Below are 27,392 nucleotides of genomic sequence, written 5' to 3'. Positions count from 1 at the left end.
GGAGGAGGAGGAGGAGGAGGAGGAGGGTGATGACGACTGTGGGGTCCTTGGTACTCTCTGAGCTTGGTTGTTTTCATGCAGACATTTCACGACCCAACTATGTAACATCACCAGTGCTAGAAAGAAGAAAGGTTTGTGCAGAGGAGGAGGAGGAGGAGGGGGAGGAGGACTATGCATTGATGATGTGACCTTCTTCAAGTAATGAAACAACTGCAAGAAAACAACCAAGCTCAAAAAGCACCAAGGACCCCTCATTTGAACCCTGAGCCACAAACATTCTCCTTTAACATACTCAAACGAACTTACAACAAGTATAAGTAGTTCTCAATTTACGACCGCAAAAAGGAAAAACAAAGTATTGGATCAATACAGTCAGAATCAAATAACACTTAAATCTTGGAAAAATACACAGAGGAATCTATTGCTGCAGGAGCTCTTCTCCTGTTAATCTTAAGTAACTTGGCAAATTCGTAGCAGAAGACATGGTGTCCCTCAAGTCCCGAGTAGCTATTTCCGAGCCCAGTCTCTCTCTACTCTAAAAGGATCGGGGTGCTTCCCCAGAGTCAAAAGAGGTTCGATTTATTATCCATATCTACCAACTCTTTTGCTCACAATGCCTCCAGCAGTAGCTTCTTAATAAGTCCCTGACGTGCATTTGTGCATTGATTGCACTGTGGAACTATTTTGGGGGGTAGCTGTCTTTGCGACAACTGTAGTGTGCAAATTTGCTTGTGGGGAATGTAGGAGGTAGAGTGCTGATCCAGGAATATCCGTATGGGAATCACGGTGGTTAACTTCAAGTACGTAATATTATGCACCTCCTTGCTTTTTAAGTCTGGTGTTGAGTTAAGGGGCTGGACTAGATTCTGCCATGGAAGTTCTCCCCTGGACCAATAAATCTATTTTCATCCATTCTGTCTACGATTAGGGGAAGGGTAATTCTATTTGGGGGGTCTTGAACCCTCCAAGGAAAAGTGGAACATGATATAATGAATTAAACCAACAAATCCATTTACAATCCCTTTCAATTTAACAGGTTGCAGACACTGAGAGAATGACTCACGATAAGTCGTTATATATCTATGGGCTTTCAATGTCCCCGCTCATGTCAGTGAAAGTAGGACCATTTATATTTGGCTGAATTGTGCCCTGCACGTTCAGTTTATATATCACTGCCTTGTTTATAATAGGAAGGGACTAATCTGTGTGAATTACAAGTGCACAACGAAGTCTAGACGTCTGTTTCAAACGCCCTCAGTTGGCACTGCCACTTAACAGACTTCAGAGGACCAGGATGAGATAAAGTTGTTTTATTACAGTCAATTACCGGCGTGCGGCTAAAATAAAACATGAAACGGCTATGTAATAAAATTCTATTATAGTATTTCTCAGTCTAATAAGCAGTGCCTGGCGCGCGCGCACGCGGAGGCATAAAATTTAGCAACCGTACATCGATAGGATTAGAAATCGTGATCAGCTAATAGATAACATGGATAATAAGCAGACTCCTCGCTCGGAACTTTTGGAAGGAGCGACTTCCAGAGAAATAAATGGCAGATGGAAGCCGCCCTGAGTCCGCAAGGAGAAGGGCGGGATATAAATTTAATTTAATAATAATTTAATTTAATAATGGTTCCACAAAAAATGGAGCCAACAATGTGGTAAAATGAAGAGACGGCCAGTGGACTGTTTCTTTGATAATAACTCTCTGGACAAGGAGAGGGACTTGAGATCGCCCACACCTGCTCCAGACACCTGCTGTTCATGAGGAAACGGTCAGATAGCTATCTCTGGCAGGTTCAGAGTTGTGGGAGATAACGGAACAGCCATCATGTTCAAGCTACGATCGGTGCCTTTGAAAGGACACTAAGTCTGCACGCTTCCCTTTTTTAATCACTTTTGTAAATTGCTCATTAACTGGTTTTCAGCTATTAGAAATCTCCGGATCAACAAGTCCAACAGCTCCAGGTGAGTTCCCTACAATCCTTAGCAAAAGAAAGTTTTTAACCACAAGTTTAAGAACTGAAACATTTTGAGGAGATTAAATGGCAAAAAGTTTTAATTTTAGAAAGTAATAGTTTATAGCAGTGGTTCTCAACCTGTGGGTCAGGACCCCATTTGGGGTCGATCGACCATTTCATGGGGGTCGCCAAGCAAGGCTGTCCGCCATTTTTTTTGTCCGCCATTTTTTTTGTCCGCCATTTTTCCCCTCTTTTCCGGCGGGTGCCTTACCTGGGAACCCGACCCGGTCGACCACCAGCCGGACGAGGCAGAGACGGCGAACGGTCGATGCGGAGCCGGCCGCGTCCCCCGCCTTGGTGCGTACGCGCCGTGAGGGCCCGTCCCTTTCAGGAGCTGAATGCTGGCCAACCCATCAGGAGCTGAATGCTGGCCAAATCAGGAGCTGAATCGACCGGTTTAGTCCTCGACTTATGACCGGTTAGGGTCGCGGCATTAAAAAGGTTGAGAACCACTGGTTTATAGCAAGTATTGTTTAGTAATAAGGAGAAACTTCCTGACAGTGAGAACAATTAACCCAGTGGTTCTCAACCTTTTTAATGCCGCGACCCCCAACCGGTTGTAAGTCGAGGACTAAACCGGTCGTACGTCGAGGACTAAACCGGTCGTACGTCGAGGACTAAACCGGTCGTAAGTCGAGGACTACCCAACCGGTTGTAAATCGAGGACTTTCCCTGCCCGGGAGCGCCGCGCATGCGTGGTTCCGCCCCCTGCGCCGGCCGAGGCGTAGCTGGCAAGCGGCAGAGACGGAGCAGGCTGACCACCAGCTGGCCCAGCCCAAAGGGAGGTAAGGCACCCGCCGGAAAAGGGAAAAAAATGGCAGACAAAAAAAATGGCGGACAAAAAAAATGGCGGACAGCCTTGCTTGGCGGCCCCCATGAAATGGTCGATTGACCCCAAATGGGGTCCCGACCCACAGGTTGAGAACCACTGAATTAACCAGTGGACCGGCTTGCCTCCGAAAGTCATGGTGGGTGCTCCATCACTAGAGGTTTTGAAGAAGAAACTGGACAGCCACTTGTCCGGAATGGTCTAGGTCAGGGTCTCCTGTTTGAGCAGGGGGTTGGACTAGAAGACCTCCAAGGTCCCTTCCAACTCTTGTTATTCAGTTCTGTTCTATTATTGGTCACGAAGTTACAAATTGACTTAGGGTCTAGATAAATATGAGATCAGATTTTGGAACTGATTATAAAGAATCCTTCCCATGGGAAAATGCTTTTGGTTTGACTTTTGAAAGAAAAAAAAATATGATAAGATTTTAAAAATTAGACAACAGAGATCATTGCAATTAAAGGAGAAGAACACATACATTCAATTTACACTTACAGAATGAAGCAAACATTGTGGACATATTGTAGGTTATTTTTGAAAAACAGACTCAGAAATTAATTTTAGCATTAGTTAACAGAACTGCCTCCTGGAGAGACAGTGTCTGTAAGATTATTATGGAAGAGGAGCTAATTTTACCTGAATAGACTGACAGTAATAATGGTTTGATAAAAAAAAAACTTCAGTTCATATCAGATGGTTCATATGGAAAAATAGAGTTACATTTTTAAATGTAAGTAATTTTTGAGAAAATCTTAACCGGTAAGAATACCTAGAATTTGGTGGGAGAAACAAATTAAAATAAGGACTGTAATAGGATCCGTGATAAGACATCCAGAATGATTGGATAGAAAAGAAATATTAAATGGATGTGATTATTATTTTTAGGAATATTGGGGGAAAAAATTATATATTTAATTGTTATCTATCAAAACAATAAGAATTGTATTCACTCAATGTTTGCAAAAGAGGATATTTTTGGGAAAAGAGGAAATCAACTAAAACCATTATGTGGATTATGGATTATAGAAATCAATTGTTAACGATTGTTTTACAAATGTAACCCAGACAACACACTGTTTACCAATTATTGTGATTTATGTTTTAAAAAAACAATAAAATATATTACAAAAAAAACTTCAGTTATCCAAAGAAACTAAGCCATGGCTTGAATTAAACCCCAGTTTAAACTATTTCTTTTCTTTCTTTCTTTCTTTCTTTCTTTCTTTCTTTCTTTCTTTCTTTCTTTCTTTCTTTCTCTCTCTCTCTCTCTCTCTCTCTCTCTCTCTCTCTCTCTCTCTTTCTCTTTTCTTTTTTGCTTTTACTCCCTTGTAAACATTTGACAAGGACAAAAATTACAGCAGTAATTCAGAGGAAAAACATGATAGGCATTTTAATAACATGATCCACCACTTGTGATTAGAAAGTCATATCCATCATCAGCCAACATTAGTCCTCTCTTCGTATTTAAGTGTTGCTCTCCATGTAAACCATATAGAAAGACAGGACCCCATATTGAATTTTTAAACATTAGAGCCACTCATGAGATCAAAAGCATTCTGGGTTCATGACCAAGTAGCTATAAATGGAGAATCTATACTGTAGGTAGGACCATATCTGCTGCTTATATGGCAGCCCCACTAGTTAGACCAAACCAGGAAATCATATTTTTGTGTATTTTGCAGGGAGATCTCATTGAAAATAAGCCAACTATCCAAGTGCTGCTTTCTGGGCAAAAAATAAATAAAATCAAATCCTCGAAACTAGAATAAAAACAACCTATAAACTAAAATTTTAACTCTCCACTTTGCAATGGAGCCAAATATTAGTCTTATCAAATTCAATTGGCATATGAATTTAATAAATAAATTTCATTTACTGTAAAGAAAATCAGTTCTTTTGGTTTCACATGGATGTTCTATGATGGTCTTACTAGATGTCCTACCAAGCAGAGACCCCAAAAGATGACCCTTCAGCTCAAGACATCTTCTCCCATCTACTATCCTACATGCTCACTTGAAATCTATTGGTAGACCTGGTGTATAGTCCTCCATAGAACTACATCTACATGGAAGGAATCCTGCAGTGGAGAACCTCAAGGTTAGGAGTTGAGTGCTCTTCAACATCTAAAGCTAGTTCCACAAAATCCCTGTTAATGGAACCCAGCCGAGTCTTGACAGTGCAGGTTGCAGATGTCAGCTCCAATGTGACCTTAGTTGCCCTCAAGAGAAGAACCAGGGCTTAGCTGCCCTCAAAAGAAGCTAAGCGGTGTCAGATGACGATCTACAGAGAAATCTTATAGTTGCAGACAAGACTGGAAAATCATAAAAAAAGTAAGAAGGCAGTAGGAAAGCATTTCTGTGTGGTTTCCAAGAAAGCCACAAAATGTTGGACAAGGATGGTATAAGGACTCTTTGACTTGGGAAGGGGGTTGGACTAGAAGACCTCCACGGTCCTAGGATTCTGAAAGTTCACATTTGCCTTTGATCAAGTCCCGCTGTGCTCAACACCCATGTGAGATGGTCCAATGGTACAGTTCATTCAGAAAACAGAATCTTCTCAGTAAGACTTGCTAGGAAACAAACCCTCCAGGCCAGTAGGGAAAGTTAAAATGAAAAACCTAACACTTTTCACAATTTCTTTAATGCGTCACTGTCAACCATGCCAAGCAAGTTGTTAAGAACGTCGAGTTTCCTATATCATGGCACCTGGGGGAAAAAGGAGATGGGCTTTTCAGCCATCCTCTTCCTTTCCCGCAATGCTTACTTAGCAAAATCTCCACAGGTGGATCCTCATTCTAAGGTTCCTGGTACTAAGACAATAGTTAAAGAAGCTTTTCTGTTGGCTTTTCTCCTACTTTTGGAAAATACAAACCCAGAAGGTCTGGGAGAAAGCATTTGCCTGAGTATTCCCCTTGCAGAAGGCATCCAGGTCACATGCAATCCACGTCCTCTGGAGAGTAACGATTGAATGTAAGGCTCTTCGTAAGCTCTGGTTGACCCTCAATTCCATCTCAGGAGAAGCAACGAATGTCTTTCCTCACTGAGGCTTCCCTGTTGTCCGTTCCAAAGCAGAGAGGAAGGTGGTTTTCACTTAAAATATTCCCCTGGAACATAATTTTGGATACCGGCTGAACATCTACTAGGATGCGTCCTAGGTGGACAGGTGTGTGTTCCTTCAGTATATACTTTGCAACAAAGAAATAACAGCTGTAGGTTGGAGATGTGAAGGTGGCACATTTAAGACTACCAGGCCTATAACTTAGTCGTCTTCTTCTTCTTCTTCTTCTTCTTCTTCTTCTTCTTCTTCTTCTTCTTCTTCTTCTTCTTCTTCTTCTTCTTCTTCTTCTTCTTCTTCTTCTTCTTCTTCTCCTTCTTCTCCTCCTCCTCCTCCTCCTCCTCCTCCTCCTCCTCCTCCTTCTTCTTCTTCTTCTCTTCTTCTTCCCTTCTTCTTCTTCCTCTTCCTCTTCTTTTTCTTTTTCTGCTTCTGCTTCTCCCTCTCCTGCTTCTCCTCCTCTTCCTCCTTTCACCACTTCAGGTGTCAAGGGAGATGCAAAGTTCTGGTTCTTGCTCTTCTGGAGGCCTCAACCATTGTTGATTGGTGTTGTTTTAGTGTGTCTTTGATGTTGTCTCTCCATAGTAGGGAGGTATAATTTTGAGACACCGCAACTCCCATGGCTTAGTTGTCAACATTCCCTTCTGAAAAACTCCAGGCCACTCTTTCAACCCGCTCCTCCACAGAAGAAAAAAAATGACATCACTGCCGCTGGTGGAGATCGATGGCCCAATCCAAATAAGAGTTACTGACCAACAATGTTATTGCAGGGAATATTTTTGGAACCGTTGCCTGCATTCCTGAAAGTCCTCGGCTTCCTCGTCCAAACATATCATGGGCTAAGAATTCCTCACATTTTCTCCAGCGGTCTTCCTTTGGGTCCTGCACAATGGAGCACTTCTTCCCCTGAGTTGGGCGTGCATTGGAAGCATCCAGGCCAATGACGGGAGGGAGGAAGACGTGAGAAAGAAAATTGTCCTATTTCAGACTTTGGAGAGAGGAGGAGGAGGAAGAAGGAAGGAAGGAAGGAAGGAAGGAAGGAAGGAAGGAAGGAAGGAAGGAAGGAAGGAAGGAAGGAAGGAAGGAAGGAGGAGTAGTTAACATTTCCTATTTCTTGAATTTCACATCATTTCTTATCACCTTCCCTTCTTCAACTAGGAGGAGGAGGAGGAGAAGAGAAGAAGAAGAAGAAGAAGAAGAAGAAGAAGAAGAAGAAGAAGAAGAAGAAGAAGAAGAAGAAGAAGAAGAAGAAGAAGAAGAAGAAGAAGAAGAAGAAGAAGAAGAAGAAGAAGAAGAAGAAGAAGAAGAAGAAGAAGAAGAAGAAGAACTAACATTTCCTATTCTTGAATTTCACATCGTTTCTTATCACCTTCCCTTCTTCAAATAGCTCCCTAGGTTGCTGAAAATGATATATAGATAATCCTCGACTTACGATCACAACTGAGACCAGGGATGTCCGTTGCTAAGCAAGGACGTTTCTAAAAGAGCCATGCCCTGAATTTAGAACCTTTTTTCTAATGTTGTTAAGTGAATCACTGCAGTCGTTAAGCGAATCTGGCTTTCCTCATTCCAATGGTGATCACATGACCCTGGGAGGCTGCAACCGGGATAAAGGCATCCTGGTTCCCAATCAATGAAGCCCTTTGCCTCCAGGAGTTGTGGGTGCTCCAACACTGGAGGATTTCAAGAAGAGACTGGACAGCCATTTGACCCAGAGGGAATAAGGTCTCTTGCCTCAGCCAAGGGGCTGGAGCAGAAGACCTCCCAGGTCCATTCCAGCCTGACATGCCTGGCTGAGGAATTCTGGGAGTTGAAGTCCACAAGTCATAAAAGGGCCAAGTTTGAAGACCCCTGTCTTAAATCTAACAAACAAAATGGAGGCTGGCTGAGGAATTCTGGGAGCTAAAGTCCACAAGTCATCAAAGGGCCAAGTTTGAAGACCCCTGTCTTAAATCTAACAAACAAAATGGAGGCTGGGTGAGGAATTCTGGGAGTTGAAGTCCACAAGTCATAAAAGGGCCAGGTTTGAAGAGCCTTGTCTTAGAAGAAGAGATCAAAACACAAAATAGTTAGAAAGGTGTATCTGTTTTTAACTAATTTGATTTTCAAATTGAGAAGCGTAGTTCGAGAAATCTAGTCCTTCAGCGCCGACTCCATTGGACAGATTTGCGCAATATAGTCTCTCAGCACATGAATTTTGAGAATACAGCAGCTCCTCAGAACCCTGAAATGATTTGCATAGGTTAGTAGTTGCAAATCAATTTATACAGCGGTTTGCTCTCAAGTGCTTAAATTCCACTTTAACCCTGAAAACTCTGGCCTATCAGCGCTGGATAATTAGATTTTTCGCAGCAACCCAGTACAACAGTTTTTCAGACAGACTTTCAGCTTTACAATTGCCTATTAGGGCATCAACCCAGTGCCTGTTTATACATTTTTGATCCCTAATTAATTTGACGGCATTATGAGCTACCTCTTCATCTTTGTCTCTTTTATCACCTCTCAATGTCTCAGAGATTCTCTATAATTAGTAAAGGGAGTTAGTCAGTTATAACTTCTTGCTATGAGTCTAGGTCAGGGGGGTAGGCAACCTTTGGCTCTTTTATGACTGGTGGACTTCAACTCCCAGAATTCCTGAGCCAGCCATGCTGAGGGGAAAGGGAGAGGTTTCCAAGCTGAGCCGTGCTGGCTCAGGAATTCTGGGAGTTGAAGTCCACGAGTCATGAAGGGGCCTTAGTTCCCCCATGCTGGCTCAGGAATTCTGGGAGTTGAAGTCCACGAGTCATGAGGAGGCCAAAGTTTCCCCCATGCTGGCTCAGGAATTCTGGGAGTTGAAGTCCACGAGTCATGAGGGAGCCATAGTTCCCCCATGCTGGCTCAGGAATTCTGGGAGTTGAAGTCCACGAGTCATGAAGGGGCCTTAGTTCCCCCATGCTGGCTCAGGAATTCTGGGAGTTGAAGTCCACCAGTCATAAAAGAGCCAAGGTTGCCTACCTCTGGACTCTAGGTTCTATGTCTGATGTTCATTTCCAGCATTTACAAACTGGAGCAATGCCTACAGTATGACAGGACATTCAGAGATGGACATCATTAGAACCCAAAACCAACCACGGCTGGTCAAATTCAGCAACCGTAAGTTTCCTTTTGTCAAAAATAAAAGTTGTGGTTTTTTTTAATCACAAAGCTGTCAGACCAAAGTGGAACTGCTGGAAGAGTGGGCCATTATTCTGCCAAGACCTCTGGAGCACCTTGAAAAGAAAATACGGCATTAGCCAAGTGGAAATGAAATGTGCTTTCCAATCCTAGAGGTTTAAGGCCAGATTACACAATGATGCAGCCCAGCTGTTACACTTCTGGCTTCCAGGGTGATGTTTTGTGCAGAAGGGAGGTGGAGATGCTCCCATCTTTGGTGTCAAGGGTCACATCTGTCCTGCTTGAACACTATTTTGCTCACTTCAAGCACTTGCCTTGGTGCCACTAATCCCAAACATGGAAAGAAGAGGGAAACTGAATCAGGAGCACAGCAAAAGGTCAAAGTTCACTGCACGGGATCCTAGTTCATGGAAGATCTGAGCCAGGTCAGCGCAGAGATGACCTCAAATGGTCTCAGAAAAGAGAGCCAGGACCCATTCCGATTAGTATTTGGATGGAAATCTATTAGGAAATCTCTGGATCATTTGTACCTGAGATGTCAAAACCACATCCCAGAAAAAAAGAGAGATTGAAAATAACGGCGGATGTGTTTCTGTGATCCTCAGGAACTGATTTAGACTCAAAGGGATCTCCTTTGAAAGGAAAAGAGATAGTCCTCGTTTAGCGCTCGGTCATTAAGTAAGGCAGTCAATGAGTGAAAAAAAATCACATGATCGTGCTTACAATTTTACACAGGGCAATGCATACTAGTTTTTTTTCCCCCATGCCATCATTCTGCTAAGCAGCTAATTCCCACAACACTGTCAAACTACCTAGTAAGGCTGTATTACTATTATCCTTCTCATCTTTCCTAATACCTATTCTTTTTTCTTCTTATGATGGCTATAACTTTGCTGCTTGTATCTTACGATTTGTATTAACTGTTTTATTAGTATCCTGCGATGATTTCTGTTGTTTGCTTATTCAGTATCCTATGACTATCACTAAGTGCTGTATCATATGATTTATGATGAATGTATTTTGATGATGATGATGATGATGATCATGATTTATCACTTTGTTGCTTTGTATGTACATCGAGAGCTTCTGCACCAGAGACAAATTCCTTGTGTCTCCAATCACACTTGGTCAATAAAGAATTCTAATTCTGAATCTAATTCTAACAATTCTGATTCTAATAATTCTAATTCTAGTCTGCTATAAGAAGAAGTGGAGATACAATGTGGGTCATCACATCATGGAGAAACTTAAAAGTCCATCCTGACAAGAATCCTGAGCTAACCCTGAATGATTTTATCCAATGACCCAGAACAGGGGGTGACTTCCTTTCCATTGATGAAGATGTCCAAGCTAAACCTACACGACTGTCTGTCACTGAGGTCCAAATTGCTTTAATTTAGATTCTCGCATTAAGCAAAGAGTTGGACTCACAAACAATGGGGTTTCCCTCCCTTTTTTAAAAAAGCATAAGCAAAAACCAGAATCAAAAGCAATCTGTAATTTCATAAAAAAAACACAGAGGAAAAACTAAAATCAGATTAAGCTGTTTCGAAGCTGTCTGAAATAAAAAGAGCTTCGTGGGCCACAGAAGACAAGCAAGGGGGAGAACTAATCTAATCTCCCAGCAAACAATGTCCCAGGGACAATCACAAAAGCCAAACCTGGCAGGCAGGCAGAGCAAACAAGGATCTGGCGCTGAGGATCTTTGAAGGCATTTGACCCCAGATTATCAAAAACTTTCAACAGCACCGTGTTCTATCCCAGCCTATGGCCGCCCTTGTTAAAGGCACAAGGACCAAACCCCTGTTGAGAAAATAGGCTGGAGACTTAAAACAAAACAAACCCCTTTTAATATGGGTAACCAACCTGCCAAATAGTCCAGAAACAAAAGCAGCAAAACACAATCCAAATGGAGGAAATTGTCCACACAAAACACGATGCAAAACAGAAAAGTAGTCACCGGCAATATTAACAGAACATGATCCCATGAAGTACTTTGCAATGGTTGCCTTCAGCAACCAGCACCACCCACACCTTCCATTTTTATACAGCAGTCCCAAGGCGTTGCCTCTCAGTGCCTTCTCCTCCTCCCCTGGAGTTGTCGTATTGACTGCTGCTGATCTGCTCTCGCTAATTGCCGGCATGTACGAGCATCAATCATCATGTCCATCAGGTGTGAATCCTCCAAGTCTGACTCATTCTCCCCACACAGCTGAGCTTCATCCGTAACACGACTGGAGGGCCCAGGCTCTTCATCAAACCGTGAGTCTTGTAATTCATCAGAGCCTCCCTCTGACCCTGATGGGCCTTCAAATGCCTCCTCCACCTCCTCCTCAGATTCCCCGGACTCAGCTGTTGGGAACACAGGCTGGCACAGAATTACCACTTGAAACTGCGCTTTGCAAAGAGTTTGGAGCAACAGCAGCTGACTTAGCAGTGGTGTCATATAGTTATAGCAGTCAGGGGCATCTCCACGTGTGGAGCACATGACAATTGTCTCGCCTGGATCAGGAAACTAGATCAGCCTCACCTTTCGGTAAGGACACCGTTTAGCCAGTACGAGAAGAAGCCACACATAGCTTTCTGTTCTTTTGCCATGTTCAAGAGGGGTCCAAGCTATGATTCTACTACCTTTCAGGAGAAAACCAACCAAAGACCAGCTAACACCCCCTCTCCAGAACCATCAGCTTCTGCAGCTTGCAGTTCCTTTAAAAGAAGGACTTGCAGAATACACAAAACTGCCTCTTGTTGTTAAAGCAGCCGTGTCTTTTCAGGGTGAAGCTCTTTCATGCCTCTTTCAAAGGCTTTGCCTGCCAACTATTGAAGTGTCAGAGCCAACTCAGAGGCTGCAAGGAGAAGTCAAAAGGGCAGGAGAGCCCACAGCATCTCCCTTATGGACATTGACACGGTTCTGCAGGCACTGCAGATTGCATCTCCAGAGACAGTCACTAGATGGTAGCAAAGCAATTCAGGGACATACAGTATGACTCTTTGCTGCCACCTAATGGCCTTTTGGATCTTGCAGTCTTGATATTGTTAAAAAAACCACAAAATTGCTTGAAGGCAGAGGTATCTGTGTGGGGGGGGGGTGGTGCCAAAAAGTCCAGAAATCAGCCATCATAATGCAATGAACTCCACTCTTTTTATGTGTGTAAACAAGAATGTATTCACCATCATGACTTTTTGACACACACACATATACCCTCCTTGCTTGAAAATAGGTAAGATAAAAATGTAACAGCTTTAGAGTTTATTTAAAGGGTTGGTGAAGAATACAAAGCTAAATATGCCTTGTATGTCTTGTATTATAGTACCGAGATGCGTTCTAAAAGGATTTAGGCATGACCAATTCCTTTACATTCAAACTGTAGCCAAAGATATAATTCTCTGCAGATTTATTGATGGCCTTTTATTTATTGCACCTACTAAATTCATCTTTTAAATGCAAGGCTGTTTGGGATTTGCATCATAAGCTCATCTTTTCAGCAAGACATAGAGTCCAAAAACCTAATTTGGCCCAAACCAAGCTTTTGTACAAACAGCCTCATCTGTGACCTTGCATTCCTTTTCCCTCCCCCCCCTCTGCTTCCCCCCCCCCAATCCTCCTGGTTTTTATTGAAAGCCATAATTTGCCTGTGTGTTTCATTGCTCATTCAAAAAGGAATAATTGAAAGCTAATCTGTTATGAGACAAGCGCAAGATATTTCTCTTTACAGATCCGGTTTACTTGTCTTGAGTGGGTCCAGGGTTCGGTTTCATAAAGATCTGCTATGCCTTCCACTTTGATAAAGAAGAGGGGGGGGCAACCTATTCTCTAAAGCAGAAGCCCCCAACCTTTGGGCCACCAGGGACTGGTTCCACGGAGAAAGGTTTTCCCACAGACCGGAAGAGGGATTTGCTTGTTGCTTGGCCATGGACTGGGAGTTGAGGACCCCTGCTCCAAAGCCCCTGAAGGCAGGTCAAGAAGCAACAGATGGAAACTAAAAAGGAGAGAACCAACCTAGAACTAAGGAGAAATTTCCTGACTGTGAGCAAATTACCAGTAAGAATCAGCAGCCAAGAAATTAGAAGACGCTTGCTCCTGGGGAGGAAAGCTATGGCAAATCTAGACAGCATACTCAAAAGCAGAGACATTATCACCCTGCCAACAAAAGTGCATATAGTCAAGGCCGTGGTTTTCCCAGTTGCAATGTGTGGCTGTGAAAGTTGGACCACAAGAAAGGCCGAGCGCCAGAGAATTGAGGCCTTTGAACTCTGGTGCTGGAGAAGACTCCTGCGAGTCCCCTGGACTGCAAGGCGATCCAACCGGTCAGTCCTAGAGGAGATCAACCCCGACTGCTCTTGAGAAGGCCAGATCCTGAAGCTGAAACTCAAGTCCTTTGGCCACCTAATGAGAAGAAGGAAGGACTCCCTGGAGAAGAGCCTGATGCTGGGAAAGATGGAGGGCAAGAGAAGAAGGGGACAATGACAGAGAAGGAGGTGGCTGGAGGGAGTCCCTGAAGCAGGAGGCGGGAGCTTCAATGGACTCCAGAAGATGGCAGAGGACAGGAAGGCCTGGAGGAACGTGGTCCATGGGGTCGCGGTGGGTCGGACACGACTTTGCAACTAACAACAACAAGAAGAATCAGCTGCTTTGTCTTTAGCGGCACGGAACAAATGAATGAATAAATCTGATTGGTTGATTCATTGATAAAGTTATAGGCAAGTGTGTATATTATATTTTCCGCAAAGGAGGAGGAGGAGGAGGAGGAGGAGGAGGAGACTGGACCGTCTATATTTGCTGTGCTTTTATCATTAGTTCTATCCTACATGACAACATTAGTTAAGCCTGGTAGTAGCCTGAGGAAAGCCACTACTAAGGAAATCAACATACATTTAAAGTTTACTTAGAATCAGCTCCTTGAATGAATTCCAGATGCTTCCTTTCACTGTCCCATTCGGCTGAACTAGGCCAGCACCAGCTTGAAAGGATGGATGCTTCCTAAATCAATCTGCCAAATACCCATTAAACCTCACACTCAGCTAGCTATTTTACAAGGGAAAAGAGAGAGAGAGAGAGAGAGAGAGAGAGACGCTCCTAAAATACTAAACACCCAGTGACGTTTATTGAAGTCTTAATTTGGACCAACAGCATTTTTAGCTTCACTCCTGAAGCAGCACAGAGCATCGAAATAGAGCAGACCCTTCGGTGTTAAAGTCCTTTGAGGGAAATTGCACTTAGATACCAATATCAACAGACACCTCCAGGCAGCCAGGTATGACTAAATCAGGAGTAGGCAACCTTGGCTCTTTTATGACTGGTGGACTTCAACTCCCAGAATTCCTGAGCCAGCATGGGGGAACTACGGCCCCCTCATGACTTGTGAACTTCAACTCCCAGAATTCCTGAGCCAGCCTGGCTCAGCTTGGAAACCTCTCCCTTTCCCCTCAGCGTGGCTGGCTCAGGAATTCTGGGAGTTGAAGTCCACCAGTCATAAAAGGGCCACGTTTGAAGACCCCTGGCCTAGATTGTTCTCTTCTTCCAATGTCTAAGGAGATTCCTTGGTCATCCAAGGTCATGGTTGTCCCAAAGAGGCTTTTACAAAAGGCAACTGGACTTTCTAATGTTTTTTCCTTGGAAAACATTTATCTTCTCACCCAGAACTCAAGAGCTAAAGAAGCTTCTTGAATGAGAAGCAAAATGTTTTCAAGGAAAGAAAAGCAAGGGAGTCCATCCAATTGCCTTCTGGAAAAAAGCTCCTTTGGGATTCTTGTTCCGACATTCTTTGCAGAATCATAGAATCCAAGGTTTATTTGGGCAAAAAGCAAAAGGCCTTGGAAGGAATGGGAAACAATGCATTGTGTTCCCTGCGGTCGTGAGTTATTATATTATTCTGCTTACTTCGAAGGAGAAGGATGGATGGATGGATGGATGGCCATCTTCTCCTATCTCATGCAGTCAAAGAAAGCTGGCATAATAATAATAATAATAATAATAATAATAATAATAATATATTATTATTATTATTATTATTATTATTATTATTATTATTATTATTATTATTATTATCATTTCAACCTTCCCTGGAACCTCCAGTAGCTCAGGTTGGGGGACGAGTCCGTCCTTTGGGATATGGTAAAGCCTGTTTACCGACAGGTCAGAGAAGAATTTTACTTCCAGTGTTGGAGCATTCACCGCTTCTGGAGGCAGGCTGTTCCACTGGTTAATTGTTCTCACTGTCAGGAAGTTTCTCCTTAGTTCTAGGTTGCTTCTCTCCTTGATCAGTTTCCATCCGTTGCTTCTCGTCCTGCCTTCAGGCGCCTTGGAGAATAGCTTGACTCTCTCTTCTTTGGGGCAGCCCCTGAGATACTGGAACGCTGCTATCATGTCCCCCCTCGTCCTTCTCTTCGTTAAACTAGACATCCCCAATTCCAGCCACCATTCCTTATATGCTTTAGCCTCCAGTCCCCTAATCATCTTTGTTGCTCTTCTCTGTACTCTTTCTAGAGTCTCAACATCTTTTTTACATCGTGGTGACCAAAACTGGATGCAGTATTCCAAGTGTGGCCTTACTAAGGCATTGTAAAGTGATATTAACACTTCACGTGATCTTGATTCTGTCCCTCTGTTAATGCAGCCCAGCACTGTGTTGGCCTTTTTGGCAGCTGCAGCACACGGCTGGCTCCTATTTAAGGGATTGTTATGGATGATGCAGTTTGACTGGTGAGGCCCTCCTTTCAACATTTTGATTTCTCAACCCCGGAGTTGTACAGCTGCGAAGTCATATGCACAAATCATAAACAGAAGGACACCCAAAAGCTATGAAGACGACAACAGAAATAAACTACGGTCATGGGGTGGTGGAACGTCCATGATGTAATGAACACAGCACAATCTCAATGTTAATGTATAATAAATCTATCATAATTAATAGGCTAAAAGGTCGCACTCTTATTTAAAGAAAGAAGCAGTGGCTTAAGTTGTAAGACGAAGTGTTTGGAACAAAGAAAATCTTTTCATATGCCTCAAGCTGCTCACACATCAACAAGAAACTGGAGCTTTTGATAGGGAAAGTCCATGTGGACTTTTTGAGGCTGTTATTTGCAGCGATGTAATGTAAACACTCACAGCACGTTTAAAAATGTGGATTAACGTAAAATAAGTAGGCTGGGCGAAACTGTCCTTCCTATAAACAGATCATTTTTTATTGGGATGAAAACAAACTTGAGTTCTGAAATCCTTTTTTTTTAAGAAAGGGGATTCAAAGAAGAGAAGGACGAGGGGGGACATGATAGCAGTCTTCCAAGATCTCAGGGGCTGCCCCAAAGAAGAGGGAGTCAAGCTATTTTCCAAAGCACCAGAAGGCAGGACGAGAAGCAACGGATGGAAACTAACCAAGGAGAGAAGCAACCTGGAACTAAGGAGAAACTTCCTGACAGTGAGAACAATTAGCCAGGGGAACTACCTGCCTCCAGAAGCGGTGAATGCTCCAGCACTGGAAGTTTTTAAGAAGAGACTGGACAGCCATTTGTCCGAAATGGTATAGGGTTTCCTGCCTGAGCGGGGGATTGGACTAGATGACCTCCAAGGTCCCTTCCAACTTTATCATTATTATTATTATTATTATTAATTCTTCACATTCTATTGAAACCAGAAGCTGAAACCTGCATGAAAAATGACTTGAAAGCTGATGACACTTAACTTGATAGCAAAAATGCAAAAACCTAGTGATAAAAGTCATGGGGCATCGTGAAAAAAAGTTAAAATTAAATATAAAGAAGACCAAACTAAGGCAGCAGTTAGAAAAACCAGGCTTGGAATTGACAATGAAAATATCAGAACGATGGCTAGTTTTACAGTCAACCATCATCAATAATGAAAGAATGAGCAGTCAACGTATGACCATCATGGACCCAGAAATTCTGTTGCTCACTGAGACATTTGTTAAAATGGGGTTTGCCTCATTTTACGACCTTTCTTGCCACAGTTGTTAAATGAATCACTGCAGTTATTAAGTGAGCAACACGGATGTTAAGGGAATCTGCCTTCCGGATTTGACTTTATTTGTCAGCAGGGAATCACATTACCCTGGGATACTGCAACCGTCATAAATATGAGTCAGTTGCCAAGCCTCTGAATTTTGATCACATGATTGTGATCTGACTGGACAATTTGGGAGTTGAAGTCCACCTTTCTTAAAATTGCCAAGGTTGGGAAAGACTGCACTAAGAAATATATCACAGGAAACAGACATCTTAATAGAGATGATTTTAAGATGTGGGAAGAGAGAAAGAGAGAGACTGACATTTTCCATCTATTTAAATGGAATTTTCAGCAAGTGTTAGACAATTCAGAGTGCCTTAATGGACCCACTGTCCCACAGGTGCTTTTTTTCATGAGGCAACTGGACTTCCTTGTTTTTTGTTGAAGATGTTTCGCTTCTCATCCCAGAAGCTTCTTCAGCTCTGACTGGATGGTGGGGGAATGGAAGGATTGATACTCCTTGCAGACAGCTGTTCAATCTTTCCACTCCCCACCATCCAGTCAGAGCCGAAGAAGCTTCTTGGATGAGAAGCGAAACGTCTTCAAAGAGAAAACAAGAAAGTCCAGTTGCCTCCAGAAAAAAGCAACTTTGGAACAACCAGGACCTGGATGACGGAGAGTCTCCGTAGACAATTGGTTAAATTCATTGTATTGTTCAAGTTTTTTTAAAGGCATTGGCTGCATTTGCTCCTCAAAAATAAAAAAAAAAGATAACACAACTATATAGATAGATGCTGTCTCCTGGTGCCTTCCAGATCTGGGGTCCAGTCTGCCCAAGATGAGTGTACTTCATGTTGACCAGGAGCTGAAAGTCCACACACCTTAAATAGAATAGCTTTATTTTCGTTGTGTATCTCACAACAAAATTAATGCTGTCCACAGTGCACACTTGTTGTTAGTTGCGAAGTCGTGTCCGACCCATCGCACCCCATGGACCACGTTCCTCCAGGCCTTCCTGTCCTCTACCATCTTCTGGAGTCCATTGAAGCTCACGCCTCCTGCTTCAGGGACTCCATCCTGCCACCTCCTTCTCTGTCATCTTCTTCTGTTGCCCTCCATCTTTCCCAGCATCAGGCTCTTCTCCAGGGAGTCCTTCCTTCTCATTAGGTGGCCAAAGTACTTGAGTTTCCACTTCAGGATCTGGCCTTCTAAAGAGCAGTCAAGGTTGATCTCCTCTAGGACTGACCGGTTGGATGGCCTTGCAGTCCAGGGGACTTGCAGGAGTCTTCTCCAGCACCAGAGTTCAAAGGCATCCATTCTTTGGCACTCAGCCTTTCTTGTGGTCCAACTTTCACAGCCCTACATTGCAAATGGGAAAACCACGGCCTTGACTATACACACTTTTGTTGGCAGGGTGATGTCTCTGCTTTTTAGTATGCTGTCTAGATTTGCCATGGCTTTCTTCACCGGGAGCAAGCATCTACACTACACTACACACTACACACAAGTAAAAACATACATTATATACACACATCCTTCACATTCTAAGTTATTATCAGGTTAAAAACCACTGAGATAGACCATCATCCCCCCCCCCAAAAAAAGCACGTTTTCTGCATCTCAAACACAACTTCTGCTGACAACATCTGTTTTGACTGATGGGGCGCTCTGATCATCCAATTCAGACAGAGGTTTAGCTCAGACAGCGATTTGATTTCTATCACTAAATGGAAAGGACTCCCCTTATATGGATTCGATCCAACAATCCCTCGGATGTCAAGAGCATTTGAGAGCCTTGTTTTCTTTTCATGCTAATAATAAATATAATTATGCAGGCGTAGATGTAATGGCAGTCACAGAACATCTGCAAGGAATTGTGGGTTAAACATCTCCATATGTCTTTCGGGGGTCTAAATTTACCCGGGCAGGATTTTCTGCTTTGCATTTTGTCTACCACAGAATGGAATATGCTGACGAAACTGCAGACATGTACCTAGATGTATGAATTTCATGCTCGTATCCGTGGAAAAAAAAATACGGCTTTTTTCTTTCCTTTAAATTGCCAACAGGTGTCATCACCTTTTTTAACGGAACTCCCATATTAGAATGGAGAGTAAGGGAAGCAGGGAGGGGGGGAGAAGAGAAGAAATGGATTCAAAGTAAAAGAGATTTTTGTTGGCAAAGAAACCAAGTGCTGGTAAGTTGTGCTGTGAAACAAGTCAGAAAAATCAAATCACCCCGGTGCACGAGAAAAAGAATTAGTTATGAGACATAAAGAAAGGAAAAGACAACACGTGGACGAAGGGAAGCTTGACTTTAACACTCAAACAAACAAAAGGAAGTTAATAGGGCCAGTGGCCACATCTAAGATGCTGCTTGCCTCCTGCACAGGTTGCCAAGTGGATCACATGGCTGTTAAATGAATCCATGGCTGTTAAGTGAATCACACATGGACGTTAAATGAATCTGGCTTCCCCCGTTGAGTTTGCCTGTTGGAAGTCAGCTGGAAGTTCACAAATGGAGATTTATTTGTTTATTATTCAGATTTCATGCTTCTTCACCGGCCTCAGAGAGGGGCTTTGACCCTCGGAGGCTGCAACTGTCCTAAGTCCATGTCAGTTGCCAAGCCTCTGAATTTTGATCACCTGACCACGGGGATGCTGCAACAGTTGTGGTCAGTCACAAAGTCGCCTGTTCCCTGCCGTCACAACTCAGAACAGACCAAAGGTTGTAAGTCAAGGACAACCTGTACATGAAACACAGAAAGGGGTGCTGTAGGAAAATTCATTAAATTTCCCCCTTTTTCAGAAATAGAGCAAGGTAGAAAGCTAGAAAACTGACAGCGGAAGAAAAAAAAAACCCATCAAGTCTGCCCTCTTGAGGTTTCTTTTCTGTTTTTCTTTGTAATTAATTGTTGTTTTTTATTCTATTACCATTTTTATTCTATATTTATTTATTTATTGTCGGACGATGGGTATGTGTTTATCCCAAGCATATTTAAAGTTTCTGCTGAAAGTTGGTTCCAAGCTTCCACTTAGTCCTTCTGTGAAGTCAGACTTTCTAATGTGATTTTTGAATTTCCTTCCTTTCAGTCTGAGGTTCTTGATTTTTGCTTCCTATTGAAAATTAATTAATATTGAAAACATGCCCTGTTTTTTCTTTTCTGCATCCAACAGCACATCATACTTGATAGAAAATCTGTGTAACAATCTACACAATCCCTTAAAAACACTCCTCCACCACTCTAGTTTGTGTAGTTGGGCATCAGAAGGGTGACCAATATATGCCGAAGAATTATTCAATTTATCTACACTTGTTGTGATGAAGATTGGGAATCGCCTCTTTACATATTTCTTTCATCTTCCGCTATTATTCTGTTTCTTTTTATTTTTCTTCTCTTTTTCTTTTCTTCCTGCACTTTTAATTATTTCTTTCCATTCTCTCCTCTTTCTCTAACTTCAGTTTGTATTCATTTTCACTACTGTAATTCATAAAACAGAAGTCTTATTCAAAGAGAAGAACACTACTTGAAAAACGAAAGAAGACGTGTTGATACCCACGGAGTTAAGAGACAATACACTATCATACTTTCGTCCCTCAACAGCACCTGCTTTTTCTACGTCGCATGAGAAAAGCACATCTTCCTTCCCCTGTCCTCACCACTTTCTACAGAGGGACGACCGAGAGCATCCTGTCATACAGCATCACAGTCTGGTTTGGAAACATCCCTGCTTCAGACAGGAAGGCGGTGCTGAGAGTGGTGAGGACAGCAGAAAAGAATCATGGGCAGTTCCCTCCCTTCCATCCAGGACATGGCATATAATTGTTGCTTGAGCAGGGTCTGCAAGATTGTCTGGGATGCTACATACCCTCTTCTTGTTATCTTCTGGGAGGGGGCTTTGCAGTATCCGAAGCAGAACAATTAGATTCTGTAATAGCTTCGTACCATATAATATCAACCTTAACTCTCAAGACTCTTTTTTCGCTATGTATTCAAAACGGACAATGATTAATATTTATACATATACATATACATATTATATATATACACATACACATACTGTACATAGTGCTTTTTTTCTTTAAAAAAAAAAAAGGTGCAGGAACTCACACACATCATACAACCTGCCTTGCCTACCCTATAAGGTTCCATCCAAAAAAGGTGCTGGAACTCCGTTCTGGGCGTTCTATGAGAAAAAAAAGCCCTGCATATATCTCAGGGGCTGCCCCAAAGAAGAGGGAGTCAAGCTATTCTCCAAAGCGCCTGAAGGCAGGACAAGAAGCAACGGATGGAAACTAATCAAGGAGAGAAGCAACCTGGAACTCAGGAGAAACTTCCTGACAGTGAGAACAATTAACCAGTGGAAGGAACAACCTGCCTCCAGAAGCGGTGAATGCTCCAACACTGGAAGTTTTTAAGAAGAGACTGGACAGCCATCTGTCTGAAATGGTGTAGGGTTTCCTGCCTGAGCAGGGGGTTGGACTAGATGACCTCCAAGGTCCCTTCCAACTTTAATAATAATAATAATAATAATAATAATAATAATAATAATAATAATAATAATAATAATAATAATAATAATAATAATAATAATAATAATAATAATAATAATAATAATAGACAAAAAAGTCTGGATAGTGGACGTGGCAGTGCCTGGAGACAGCAGAATAGAGGAGAAAGAACTGGAGAAGATCACAAAATACAAAGACCTACAAATAGAAACAGAAAGATTGTGGCAAAGGCAAGCAAGGGTAGTACCAATAGTCATAGGTGCCTTGGCTGCAATCCCAAAACAACTGGAGCACCTCTTGGACACCATCATCGACATTGACAGATTCGCCATTAGTCAATTGCAAAAGGCGGCCTTACTAGGAACTGCTTCCATCCTGCGACGATATCTGTAATACCATCAAACACCCACATCTGCCTATCCCAGGTCCTGGGTAAGGACTCGATAGGTAGACAAAATGCCAAATCCAGTCTGAACATCTGGCTGACTGTGCGATGATCAATAATAATATATTATTATTATTATATACATATGCATATATATGGGGTGGTATATGTGTGTATGTGTACATGTGTACATGTGTGTTGTGTGTGGGTATGGGTAGATATATATGTTCTTTTGAGAGCAGGCAATAGAATTTCATTTTTTATGTGGGCCAGTGTGCTCAGAGTAAAAAATGCAATAAAAGTCATCTCATCTCATCCTAGCTATCCTATCTTATTATTTTTTTTAAATCCTGCTTTTCAGATTTTCTCCATTCATTAAAGTATTAGAAACAAAAGTCCTTCAAAGGTTTTGATTTGATAGTTGTCCTCTAACATTTATCAATTACTATAAAACCTGCAGGCAGGTTTTAGGGTGCCAATTCGCCTTCCATAAGCCACTGCTGAATGACCAGTGGTTTTTTTTTTTTTAAAGAAATGGTGACGACAAAAGACCATTCAGTACTTGCCAAAGCAAAGGACTTAAGTGGATTATTTTAAATACAAGTTGCATATTCTTGTGGACGTTTGTTTTTTTAAGGGAAGATAGGTAATTTTGCAGGATAATGGACTCTTGTGCAGGATAACAAGACTCTTGTCCTTAATCCAAAGAATGTTAATTCTGATTAAATAGCAGACCAGTCTCTCTGCTATAATTAGCATCTCGAGTCTTGTGGTAAACCACAAAGTCTATCAAGCTCTCCACCACGAGAAGAAATTCTGCTACCCCCTTGTCCCCCTAAAACAGAGCAGCATAAGATTTCTGGGATTTGGACCTAAAATCATAACAGAAAGAATCTGAAGCCAAAGCAGGAGAATGGATCTGAGCATTGACCACAGAAGGCAAAAAGGCCATTGGGTGTAATCAAGGAAACTTGAGTCGGAGAACTTACCACAAAAGTCACTCCAGCTTTGAGGGCAGGGTAGAATTTGAGGGAATGGATAGATAGCCCTGCTTACTTAGAGTGATTTGTTTTATGGGCTCCAAGAAAAGTGTGATAAAGAGTGATAAACCGAATGCTGTGTAGTGTAAGACAAAACCCACCACCTCCTCCTTTTTTCAACTCTGCATCTTATGACGGGACAACGAGTGCAGTTGTCCTTTTTTTCAAAAACTCTGATAGGAACACGAAACATTTCGGCTTCCTGCCAAGTTGGTAAATAATTCCCGCACCTATTGTTATTTCTGATGATACCAGGAATCGTGTGTCCTTGCTGTGGAGACTGAAACACACAGTTGAGTAAAGATTGAGGAAAGAGGCCACAAAGACTGGGGTGACCTCTTCTTATCACCCAACTTTTCCGGCCAGGGATCTGTGTCTCCATCCCGACTGTTTATTCCTACCCTTTGGCCCCAGCCTTGGCTAATCTTATCTTGACGCAACCCACAGCAGTAGGGAGATGTGCAACACCCCCCCACTGCCACACAAACCTTGGGACAAACGAGTTTGACTAGAGGCTGGTAGATTATTTACAGGACTGGAAATATCACAGGCCAATCTCGCCCTACACGGAGCAGGGTGAACTTTCTCTCCACTCACCGATCACAATGAGCGTATAGTTCACGTTCATGCTGCCAAAACCGTTGGTGGCTTTGCAGATATAGGTCCCCGCATCCTCGGTCTCCACTTCCTTGATCTTCAGGCCTTGTTGAAGGACGCGGAACCTCGTCCACCCACTGTGGATGGTCCGCCCGTCTTTCGTCCACATCGTGAGAGGCGGAGGGTCACCTTCGACCGGACACAAAAGCTTGATGGTTCTTCCTAACCTCACAGATTGCCGGTGGATCACTTTGTCGGCAATTCTGGGTGGGCCTGGAAGAAGAAAGAAGGAAATCCATACGTTATTTGGTGATGGGCTGGAAGCAGAAGATACAACGATGAGATGTTTTACATGGATTACGTAAACATGGAAATCAGTCACTTCTGATCAAATACTTAATAGACAACGTGTTGTCTGGGTCCATTAGTAATTCAGTGGTCTATATTAACTTCTTCAATCTAGATCCAGTATTACACCATGCAATGTTTCCTCTTTTCTTCCAATAGCACCTGTTTTCCCACAGTAGGAAAATACAATTCTTATTGTTATTAGTAAATACACAATTGAATATCAGCATCTTTGTTACATTTTTCTCATAATATCAATGATGTATCAATCATAATATCAATCATAATATCAATGATATCAATCATCGGCACTAAGACTCAATAATTTAGGGGTCTTCAAACTTGGCTGCTTTAAGACTTGTGGGCTTCAATTCCCAGAATTCCTCAGCCAGCCATGGCTGGCTGAGGAATTCTGGGAATTGAAAGTCCACAAGTCTTAAAGCAGCCAAGTTTGAAGACCCCTGCAATAACTGATCCTTCCATGATTGCTAAGCGAGGGCTACCTATACATGGTATTTTTGTTTTCACATCAACACGGTCGTGGACTTAATAAAAGAATAACGGAGTTGGAAGGGACCTTGGAGGTCTTCTAGTCCAACCCCAAGCTCAAGCAGGAGATCCTACACCATGCTGGACAAATGGCTGCCTAGTTTCTTCTTAAAAACCTCCAGTGATGGAGCACCCACAACCTCTGTAGGCAAAGCCATTCCACTGATCGATTGTTCTTATTGTCAGGAAGTTTCTCCTTAGTTCTAGGTTGCTTCTCTCCTTGATTAGTTTCCATCCGTTGCTTCTTGTCCTTCCCTCAGGTGCTTTGGAAAATAGATTGACACCCCCTTCTCCTTTGTGGCAGCCCCTCAAATAATATTGGAAGACTGCTATCACGTCGCCCCTAGTCCTTGTCCGCATTAAACCAGACATACCCAATTCTTGCAACCGTTTATCCTTTGTTTTAACTTCCGGTCCCCGAATCGTCTTCTGTGTAAGTAAGTACATTGCAGCATTTACAAGAAGCCCTCTTCAAAGTGACATTCACAATTTCTCCTTCCCTACTCTCTGCCTTCCACCATCCATGGCTAGGAATCAATCATGGACCCCAATGTACACTCTTAATTGTGACACCCTCCTTAATCCCCCAGTGAAAACCAGATCCACGTTGTTTTTCAACGCCTGTAATTTGGGGGGGGGGGCTGAATCCTATGTAAGGAATTTGCAGTTTTGTTCTGTCTTTACAACACTGCCTTTATTGTGTTCCAGGTGACAATAAGGAGCACAAATATTTCAGGGTAAGCAAGTCGCAAGCTAGCATAAATTTGACAGAACACAATAAGCAAAGGTTTAGGATAATTAAATTGGTTTCAATGCCTGGGCTTAAAGAGAAGCAGACAAATGGACGGATTTAGTTCCCTTACTTGGGACCACAACGGGAATACTTGCCTAGTCTGGTTATTTAAAAAGAGGAGAGAAAAAAAAATCCACCTGTCACAAGGAACAGCTGACCCATCTTGAATTTAGTTTCTGCTCTTCTGACACAGATGGGGGAAAATTAGCTGCATTCTATGCTGAAATATTAAAAGCGTACCGATGTCTTTCCCGGTTACTGACCCACTGGATCTAGCCACTTCATTTGGGACTGCTCTTCTTTAAAAAGGCATGTAAAAAAGGCAAAAATCTTGCACAGGAGGAGAATTCTGAAATCAAATGAGAATGATTATTGCTCAATACCAGAACGAAGTTTCCCAGCTGTCGGGATCAACTCATTAAGTCATATGGTATTTCAAAGGAATGTCGCTTTCAATTATTATTTAATTGATGTTCCTCATCTATACTTCAGGTGAAGAACGGTGGCACGAATTGGGTATGTCTAATCTAAGGAAGAGAAGGACCAGGGGTGACATGACAGCAGCGTGCCAATATCTCAGGGGCTGCCCCAAAGAAGAGGGAGTCAAACTATTCTCCAAAGCCCCTGAAGGCAGGACAAGAAGCAATGGATGGAAACTCATCAAGGAGAAAAGCAACCTGGAACTAAGGAGAAACTTCCTGACAGTTAGAACAATTAACCAGTGGAACCACCTGCCTCCAGAAGCGGTGAATGCTCCAACACTGGAAGTTTTTAAGAAGAGACTGGACAGCCATTTGTCTGAAATGGTATAGGGTTTCCTGCCTGAGCAGGGGGTCGGACTAGATGACCTCCAAGGTCCCTTCCAACATTATTATTAATAATAATTACTGGAAATGGCTGGCTGTATTCAGACAGCTTGCTAATCCAAAGTCTTCTGAATTCCCTTTTTATTCTTAACACAATAACAGAACATCCCCTCATCTACAGTATATTTCAGATGAAGAACGGTGGCAGGAATTGGGTATGTCTAGTTTAATGAAAACAAGGTCTATGGAGGACATGATAGCAGTCTTCCAATATCTCAGGGGCTGCCCCAAAGAAGAGGGAGTCAAGCTACTCTCCAAAGCACCAGAAGGCCGGACAAGCAGCAACGGATGGAAACTAATCAAGGAGAGAAGCAACCTAGAACTAAGGATAAACTTTCTGATAGTTAGAACAAGTAACCAGTGGAACAACCTGCCTCCAGAAGCGGTGAATGCTCCAACACTGGAAGTTTTTAAGAAGAGACTGGACAGCCATTTGTCTGAAATGGCATAGGGTCTCCTGCTTGAGCAGGGGGTTGGTCTAGAAGACCTCCAAAGTTCCTTCCAACTCTGACGATGTTCTATGTTCTATACCAATCAAATAAATAAATACAGTTTACTGTAATAATACCTTGAACCTATCCTGAAAGTTAGTGACAGCATATAAAAATCACATGGGACACATTTATTTATATCCATTTTAGCCAGTTCTATGGAGAAGTTCATATTTAAGTAACGATGTCACACATACACAAAGGAGGCCGGATCCATTCTACGTTTTCATTTCTATCACCTTTGGAGTCGCCAAAAAGTAAGAAAAGGGGGGGGGGAATGATTTTAAAGTTTTTTTATGCTGTAAGCTGCCCAGAGTTATTTCAAAATAAGGTGGGGCAGCAAATAAATTTAATTATATATATTTGGAGGGGCGGGCAAGACTCATAAAAATAAAATAAAGCATAATAATCCCCAATCAAATCAAACAGAACTTTAAGACATCATTTAAACCATTTACAGATTTTTAAAAAACGGCTTAAACGCCAAACGCTTTTGAACTTAAGATCAGATCAAATGGCCACCCTTATTCATATGGAAACACACCTGCGCTCACTGTGGCTATGAAGGCCAAGGAAGCAGAAAGTATATTTTTAAATCAAATGAAGGGTTTTTATTCCGTCTGCAGAGCACCTAACAGCAACATCTATCCAAAAAAACCCATTATTATTATTATTATTATTTTTGCCATGAATTGGAAACTAAATGCTTTCCAACTTAAATAAGGTCTCTGAAAAATAGTTCCTTCTCTTTCAGAGTTTCCGATTCGGGTCCTCTTGGCAACAGAAAGTACGGA

The 27,392-nt window shown here is 42.4% G+C and overlaps 1 protein-coding gene across 1 annotated transcript in view; it reads right to left on the bottom strand.

The window, feature by feature from the left end:
* FGFRL1 (fibroblast growth factor receptor like 1) overlaps positions 1-25,403 on the bottom strand; it is an 89,421-nt gene extending 64,018 nt beyond the window's left edge. Inside the window, exons 1-2 of the mRNA XM_015811066.1 lie at positions 25,379-25,403; positions 23,552-23,824 (exon numbers count right to left, since the gene is read on the bottom strand). Coding sequence (XP_015666552.1) covers positions 23,552-23,824; positions 25,379-25,403 — 298 coding nt within the window. The remainder of the gene's footprint in view (positions 1-23,551; positions 23,825-25,378) is intronic.
* Between the last annotated feature and the right edge of the window lie 1,989 nt (positions 25,404-27,392).

This window comes from Protobothrops mucrosquamatus, unplaced genomic scaffold (assembly GCF_001527695.2).
Source record: "Protobothrops mucrosquamatus isolate PMUCROS unplaced genomic scaffold, P.Mucros_1.0 scaffold28, whole genome shotgun sequence".
NCBI classification, from domain to species: domain Eukaryota; kingdom Metazoa; phylum Chordata; class Lepidosauria; order Squamata; family Viperidae; genus Protobothrops; species Protobothrops mucrosquamatus.
The sequence above is the reverse complement of the archived record's forward strand: the minus strand, read 5'-3'. Positions and strand labels throughout refer to the sequence as shown.